This window comes from Coptis chinensis, chromosome 8 (genome assembly GCF_015680905.1).
Source record: "Coptis chinensis isolate HL-2020 chromosome 8, ASM1568090v1, whole genome shotgun sequence".
NCBI lineage: Eukaryota > Viridiplantae > Streptophyta > Magnoliopsida > Ranunculales > Ranunculaceae > Coptis > Coptis chinensis.
In genome coordinates, this window is record NC_141463.1 from 9273603 (window position 1) to 9282735 (window position 9133).

The following is a 9133-nucleotide window of genomic DNA, read 5'->3' on the forward strand; positions in this document are numbered from 1 at the left end:
TGTGCTACAGGAGGGTCTATTTTCTTCCATACTCATTTTTCCATCCAATTGCCGTACCTAGTTCATTACTTCATACACCATGGCATCTTCATCATCCATGGTCCCTCCCAAACTCATTCCTGAGCAATCCTTTCAGTCTATGATGGATTCCAATGCCTATGGCCATCTCTTCCATGATTACATCACAAACATTGGGTGGTCTTCCCTAATTCTTCAACCCGACCAAACGTATTTCTCCGAAGTTTGGTTGCATACTTTTATGCTAATATGGAAGACACACCAAAGATTCAACCATGCGCATGGTTTCTACTTAGAAGGGTTCACAATCCGAAGTTGGTGACACACCTCATATCTTTTCTCAACAACAACTTGCCCTAACTTTGGACCTTCCATATCACTTAACCTCGCCGTGATCTTGGCATTACATCTATCATAATTTTACCGTTCTTTTCGGTGGCAAGCCGTTTGGCGACTCTTATGGTGATGGTCTTGAGATCAAAACGAAGGAGATGGCCATGTGCCATGGCTAACATCACCATTCCATTAGCAAGCATGACAATGAACATGGGGACTCGCAATGTTATTTGTACTCTCCTAACATTATGGGAGATTGGCATTTTTCTACCGCCAATGAGGTCGCTTATGTCAGATTCAAAGCACTAGCTCGTGGTCATGCATTATTTAACATTTTAGGTTGTGTTGTCTCCACTGAAATGAGCTCGCGACTTTTCGGGATAAGTATATACTTTTACCAACCACCGCTTGTCGAATCATGAAGACACATTCCCACGGTTTGCGCCTACTTTTCATGACTGGTTCAAGGTGGATTCCATGTGCCCAAAGAAACGTAATCATTCGCCATTGAGGTTTCACAATGGAAGCCCCCCCGATACCTAAGGCATGTTCGATGTTACCCAAAGGACGAAAAGATGAAGACCAATTTGAGGGACTCCGGAGATAAAGAATGGGCAGAAATTTGGCAGACTATTATCTATTGGCGCGATGCTAAGGAAATGCATTTCCTTAAAGAGGACGCCAGACCTTCACGTCCTGGTGGATGGTAAACTTGAGTTTGCCATTGTACATATATCTAGCTAAACCTTATGTTTAGTGTGCTATTGTTTTTTCATGTTTAGTATGCTATGGTTCATTATTTCGTGTGCTATGTATCATGTGCTATGTTTAAGTGTGCTATTGAACATTTTCTTGTTCTTTCTAAATAATATATTATGATCTCCAACCTCTCTGTTCCAGCAATCTAGCCCTAATTTTGCTCACGGTTCTCAGGTACTTTCTCTCTTTAATTATTGATCCTTCGAGGACTAAGCATCATTCTGCTTGGGGGTGCTTTTAAACCCTCAGAGCAAAAAATTAGGCATCTTGTAGCCCAGATATAGTTTTTTTTTTTCATATTAATAATTGTACTTAGTGACAAAGTCTTATTTCCTTTTCAATGATGAAAATTGTCTAGAAATCTCACATTAGTATACCTAATTAGGATTTGTTTTAAGAAACTTTAGATAATAATGTATGCAATAGTTTATACATCTTTTCATGAATATTCATGTACCGAAAGTATCATCGATTGTACATAGCAAGAAGTTTCAAACCAACGGTTAGTTACTTAAACTATAAATCCTCGTGGAGAATCTAACCAAAAGCCCCGACATGAGTGATTTGTGTGTGATGACACAGAGGGAGTAGTTTTTCCGATTAGAGGAAATCACGATCTACTTACTTGATCACCATCCCAACCCTAGGCGAGAATTTAGGCTTTCTTTGGATCGACATAGCTAAAAATTCTTACCCGCTAAAATATTACCGCTAGTCACCCATCAACCCTTCATCAAACCTTTCACTTTCACCACAAAAATTCCTTACCCATCTATTAAACCAAATAAAAGAACCTACCTAAGTGATGAGTATGAGAAATAGGATGAAATGTGGAAGAATAAAGAGAAAGACTTGTCCTAAATATAAGTCAGTTACTTGCTTCAAGAAGAAAAATAGAATCATGTTCTTAATCCATATATATATATATATATATATATATATATATATATATAAAATGGTGTTTCATCAGTATCTAGAGGCTTAAGAACAAGGTTGGAAAAACTCAGTTAGAAGAAGGAAAGGAAACAAGGATTTCTCTAGTGTAATTATATGAAGACCCTATTCTCTCATACTCATAAATTTTGATTATCCATTTCCATTTTCTTGTATACTATCACCTAAGCCCCATAATACCTAATAAAGACCTCTAGCTCAATTAGGAGTAGGGTGGTGTGATAATAAGTAGTAGACGGATTGATCGACATCGGTTCCTCCGACCATTGAGATATAAGGAAACGCGTGCCCACCGCATTAATCGGAGTTAACAAAACCTGAAAGTGGAAAAATTTTGAGTGAATATGTGTTTCAACACATACCGCGGAGAACCCATTTAGGTATGCTCTCCAAGGATCCGTAAACAACCCCTCGCTAGTATATTTCAATGAAAAGTTCACCGCATGAATAATCATATGTAGATGTTTTAATTATTGAATACATATTAACTTGAGTTTCAAAGAAATCAATCCTCGCTCCTCGCTAAGGAGATGTATGGATATCCGAGATTAATTTAGGAAACAAGTTTCACATCGAAGTCGTTGAGTATAAATGAAGTTTGTGAGTATCTTTTCCGAAAAACTCTCACGAGGGTTATAACTCGTCCACTAGGGAATTCCTAGTGGTTTAAGGCCTTGTTGCATATGGTCAATGCAATCGCACTCGCTAAAACGAGAATTAGTTAGGGGACTACACATTTTTGGCCACTTATCTATTTTAATGTCTCTTCTTTGCTTGAGGACAAGCAAAGTGCTGTTTGGGGGTAGTGTGATAAGCACCCAAAAGTGTATTATGAAACCCCATTGAGACATATAAATTTGGTTCATTATATGTTTAATAATCATGAAATAAACATGTTTTCATACTTTTGCAGGTAATTGCAGTAAACATGGAAATATTGGTTAAACCTGAAATAAAGCATGAGGAACGGCGTATATATGAATTCTCCCAAATCCACATAGAAGCATCAAACTTCCAAAGCTCCTACCTCTCGAACCAGGACTCCGAATGCGACAAGAGAGCTGCTCAGACAATCAGGGCGATGAACTCTACGCATAGGCGGGAAGTTGTAACATTGCCCAAAATACCGAACATCCATCGGATTACATGGACCCACTATGCGGGGCCACAAGATTGGATGAGTCATCAATCATGGAGCATGTCAAGACAAAGATAACAAATTATTGGTGCAAAGTTGACACCTTGCATGTAATAAATTAGATTAAGTGTTAATAGTGAGAAAAAGGCAAGGTGTCACTTTGTTTTAATGTGGTAGATAAAAATTAATCAATGTGGTTTGATAATTCACGTGGGAGGAAATGAGATTTCTCTCAAATGGAGAAGAAATTAGACAAGGGTAGGGGATACTCCATTTACTCCCTTGACTTATTTCCTCACATGGCATTATTTTAGTTCCTTAGTGAAAATGAGAAGTTAGTTTTAGTTTTTGGGATTGAAAAAGCTTGTAATAGTTTTAATGGAGGAACACTTGTTCTTCTAGAAAGAAAAAATAGAAGTGAGTTTGGTTGTTGATATTTCTCTCTCTCTTCTATCTGTGTTTTTTTTAGTTTTTAAATCCTTGTCCCAAGGATCATGAGCTAACTTCCCTTTTGGGGAGTTAATCTAACTCATGTGAGGGTAAACCAATTGTTGTTGGTTTAGTAGGTTTAGGAAGAACAACTAACTCTACATCCTACCCCAAAATGGTAGTTGGTGTAGAGTTTAGTTAGGAATCAAGCAATGAGCTTAGAGATAAGTCATTGTTTGGTTTCACTTGCTAGCATGTATGAGCTCTTTAGTGAGCCATGCATGCTAGGGATCAAATCTATTTTTCCGTTAGGGACTTGTCTACGAGTCTAGGAAGAATCAAAACCTTTTTCAAATCAACACCAATGATAGTTTCACATGAGGAGGATTAACTCTCCAACTTCTCTTTCAAATTTCTATTTTGGTATTAAGTGCATGTTTTCATTGTTAATGTTTTTATTAATGTTTGTGTAGGAAGGAAAAATCTAACATTTATATTATAACCTTACTCCTTAATTTCCCTTTATTGTAACATCTAATTTTTAGTTGTTTTAAGCTTTAGGTTAGTTCGAATCCTTATTCAAACTATACGAAACGAAGATCGTGAGTAAGGAACCTTGATTGCTTTTGCATCAATTTAGAGAGTTCAAAACTCTAAGTAGTAGCAAAAATCAAATATCATGTACATCCTAACGTAGCATGTTCATTAGACGTACTCATGAGATTGCAGTTCTTTGGTACCAATTACTTTTGAATTATTTACCTCAACACACTCACAAAGTTGCTTACAGCAGCAACAACATATACAGAATGGTAAATGCATCCAATGCCTAACTATCTCAAACATTAACTATGATATAGAAACAATGGCAAACTTAAATTTCCAGAATAGGGAAAGGTAATCATTTTATTTAGAAATAGATAGCAGAATCCTCACCACAGCGCCCTCCGCATCTCTTGACTTAGGAAAAATGATCCAAGAGGGAATTGTAACACAATAACTCCATCCGCTGCAAGGATCATGAGGCCAAATAGTGTCTCTTCCATCCTACAAATGAAGACAAAATATTTATTGATGAAAGCACATTGGCAAACAATTGAAAATTGAATAAAAAGCTTACCCATTTCTTAGGTGGAGGACTCCAATCCATCCATAATGGCAAAGGGGATTCCCATCGTCGATGCTTTGGTTTACAAAATTTTGTCGATTATTGGATTGGTCTTGACACTTCGGGTTTTTTTTGACTGGTCGCACCCCGTTGAGACATAAATCAGGGTAAAAATTATAAGAATTGTAGTAGAGGGAGAAGCAATCGACATCCAAATTCGAACTACATTATTTGCAATTACTAAGGAGAATGACACGCACTCTATCCGGCATGAGTACTTGGGAAGTTGAGGATTGTACTTTCGAGATTTCCACGCATTCCAACAACATAAAAGTATCGCTTAAACCTCGATTCAGATCATCTCATCAAAACACAAAGCTAATCTTAGATATATTACCTATAGCTCGGAAGTGACATTTTGACAACGTGTCCCATCCAGGTTGCTAGCGGAGGATTCTTGTTGCTCTGCCATCAATGGGTCAAACCTATAAAATGAAAAAAGGAGAAATAATAAGGTGTGTGCTTTGTAAGTTATATTAGATACTTTGCATTTGTCGATAATTTATTTTGGAGAAAACATGGATGTTCTCGATAAATCAAAAACAAAGCATATTGCTTTCGGTTTTAGAGCGGTAAATCATTTCAAAACTTTTTGTCTATCGTAATATTAATTTTTCAAGCATTGATGTCGAGAGAATTAAACTAACTGAAAATACATGGAACCAATTGATTGACGGAAGCAGATCCTTTCAGCACACTCACCGGAAACTGGAAGCTTGATACTACAAAATTCGACCTCTGTCCGAGCCATTAATATCAGTGACTTGAATATCGGTGTGGTGCTTTGTATTAGAAAAAGCAGAACCCACGCCCAACAAGTTCGTTGTTTTCTGCTTCTACATCATTTTTTCCTTGATCAATTTATGGATGGGGGCGTCTTTGATCTGATCAAGAAACTTGAGATGGGTTTGAGAGTTGCCTTCGAGGTTGGTTACAATGGCTACAAATTTATTTAGACTCCATGTCGTTGATAAGGAGGAAGTGAAGAAAAAGGAAGGTGTGAACTAAAAAGCCAGGGTTAGCGCATCTTCTTCATTTTGGGAAGAACCAATTCAATAATACGAAAAATTGGGTAGGCTTTCTTTGTTCAGATGTAGAGGAAGGAGATTAGGATAGGCTTTCTATTTTCTTTCTTCTTTGGGTGCCCAAGAAAAGTGAGTTGCAGCCGCTGTGGTGGTGGCCATGGCTTGAGGCTAATGTGTACCAAGTGTGGTGGTAAAGGCGGTGAATAAGAAGGGATAGTTAGGTTTTTTTTTTTTTTTTTTTTTTTTTTTTTTTCTAGCGAAGAGTTTTGCTTTTTCATCTTTGTTTTGTTTGGATTACGAACAATTGAAATTGCCAAAAAAGAGCGTAGAATTCTTTTTTTTATGAAAAATCTGATGTGTCAGTCTCAGAGAAAAAAAGAGAGCTGACGTGGGTCATTGGGAGCATTCTCAACTACTCAGTATTAATGGTCTTAGATGATAACTAGGGCTGCCCGGCCTAAGTCCTATTGGACAAGTTCGGATTCGGGCCAGGCCTAGGTCCGTTAGCAATACATGGGAACTGTTATTTTTGTCTAAAATTTAATCAAATTTGTAAGTGGCAAGAATCGAACCCACAACTCTTGTGTGGCAGGCACAATACTAACCAATATGGCTTCCAATTTTCTATGTCAACTTTCAGTAAATATAATAGATATATTAATAATATTAAATATAAAACACATAAACTATTATAGATTTCGGGCCGGGCCATTATTAGATCGGACATAGGTATGTCCAGACCTGGCCCAATAATCTTATCGGGCTAAATTTAAAGTCTAAGTCCTTATCTTATCGGTTCGGATTCAATCGGGTTTCGGGCTTGTCCCGGCCCATTGACAGCCCTAATGATAACTAGACAACATTGGTAGAAGGATCATACTTCCACCGTCTCATACGGGAAGCCCTCGGGATATGCATCACCGCTATCAGGATGCAATGGCGTTGGTTAGGAGGTATGGAAAACCATATTTATTTATAACTGTCACATGTAACTCATCTTGGCATGCAATAACACGAGAATTAGACCTAGACCTGCGTACACAAGATAGACCAGATGTGGCAACCAGAACATTCCATTCTATTTTAGGGGAACTAAAACATGATTTATTTAACAGACATATATTAGGTAGAGTGATTGCACAAGTTCATGTTATAGAATTTCAAAAAAGAGGCCTTCCACATGCTCATTTTCTCATTATCCTACATGAAGATGATAAAATAAATAATCCTGAAGATATAGATAAGATTGTTTCTGCTGAAATTCCAGATCCTGATACGGATCCTGATTTGTATGCTGCTGTTACAAAACATATGATGCATAATGCATGTGGAACTGTTAATAGGAATGCAGTTTGTATGAAAAATGGTAGATGTAAAAGTTCATTTCCTAAGTCATTTTCACACTCGACTTCACATGGTACTGATTCATATGCTACATATATGAGACGTGATAATGGAAGGCATATAAGTGTTGGAAAATACACCTTAGACAATCGTAATGTTGTTCCATACAATCTTTATCTTCTCTTAAAATATAATTGCCATATCAATGTGGAGATTTGTTCCAGCATAACTTCAGTAAAATATTTGTATAAATATGTTTATAAAGGACTTGATCGGGTGTCGTTTGGAGTTAGTAGTAAACCATATGGTAGTGATGATGAGATAACACAATTTGTAAATGCAAGATGGATTTGCCCATGATAAGAGCCCAAAACTGTAGTTTTAACCCCTTAACAATCGTACTTTTAGACCAATTATGTGAATAATAAGTAAAAGTTAATACCGACATGTTTTTATGCATTTCAGGTTTCAAAGTTCATTATGTGCAGAAATGTGCCACTTTAGCGAGATAAAGGAGCAAAGGTCGGTTGCTAAGGAGTTCTGTGATTAAAGGCCAATTTTCAAGAAGACAAAGCCTCTCAGAAAGTCGGGTCAAAAGATGAAAAGTCAAAGTCCACGCGGCCAGAAATAGTGTACAAAGTCAGCAGAACTTCCGAAGACCATATCTTTGGACTCAGACCTCGGAATTGGGCCTACCTTATGTCAAAACGACCGGCTCGGAAAGGGCTTTCCAATGGTCCAAGCCTTGGCCCAATCAGAGGAGCAAAAGTGGACGAAAAGTCTATTGAAGCCAAATCCAACTGAAGAAGCCTTTTTAGACTGAAAGAATTGGGTTTTGGGCCTGATTCTCTGGCCCAAAACATGGCTCTAAGCCCATGCATGATTTTTGGATCTGAAGCATATAAAAACAAAAGCTTATCTCTTGGTTAATGGTAGCTAATTAGACCTAAAACTATAGATAATTTTAGATCTAGTTTTAATTGTTTGTAATTCAGTTTAGCTTCATTTCAATTCTTGTTTTAGATTAAACTTTTAAATCATTGTTCTTCATTAGTTTGATAAACAAAATAGCTATTTTGTCAATTTTGATTTTGTCATTTCAAATTATAGATCTAGTTTTAATTCTTGTTGGTTATCAGTTCTTAGTTTAAGTAGATTGAAGTATTGTTAGTTAAATTAGTCAAGTTAGAATTTTGATATGATGTTTAGTTATAATAATATGGGAAATGATGGTTTGATGAATCAAGGCTAAAACCTCCATTAGAGGGGTTGATAAAGCCTTGATGAAAACTTAGTTGTATAAGTGTAGAATCGTTGTAGAGTCTATTCCATTCTAGAAGGTCGTGTTTCGCCATGAGAATGGGTGGACGACCTCACATGCTAGTTATAATTGGTAGAAATGCCATGTTAATTAGGGATTAGAACGAGCAATTCTTACCGTAAGAACGTAAGAATTGGATTACAACAGTCTATGCTAGGTGATTAAGTTGGATTCGAGGTGGATTCAATTCCCCTCTAATTCTTTATCTAGATTCACATTTTAGTATCCCGTAGCATTCCGTTATTCGTAACTTGTCAATTGAATCCACCCCGTAGTATAGAATTTCCCTCGTAAATCTCTCACTAGACTTAAGACTGATTAGTTGACATGAAACCATTCCATGCTAAAGAACTAGGAGTGGAACGAACTTGTTACTCCACTATATTTCAATAGATTTGAGAGTACGTAAAACTTGATAGCTTCCCCGTAAAAATTAGTTTAGTTTACTTATGCTTTTGAGTTCATCGCTCATTTAAGTAGAGGTAAACTATTCTTTTTATCTTTATCAAATGCCATTTGCATCTTAGTTACCTTTAGCATTGTTTTCGTAGTATAATTAGTCATTTTTAAGTCCCATTAAACCCACCCACCCTTGTTTGATTCATACTGTGGTTGTCCGTTAAGCACTTAAATTTTCTTCT

At 36.9% G+C, this 9133-nt stretch overlaps 1 protein-coding gene across 1 annotated transcript; it reads left to right on the forward strand.

Annotated features, from left to right (window-relative positions):
• Positions 1-6763: 6763 nt before the first annotated feature.
• LOC147479784 (uncharacterized) lies at positions 6764-7531 on the forward strand. Its single transcript, XM_086578495.1, has one exon. It carries the CDS (start codon positions 6764-6766, stop codon positions 7529-7531), a length of 768 nt encoding a protein of 255 aa, XP_086434621.1.
• Positions 7532-9133: the final 1602 nt, after the last annotated feature.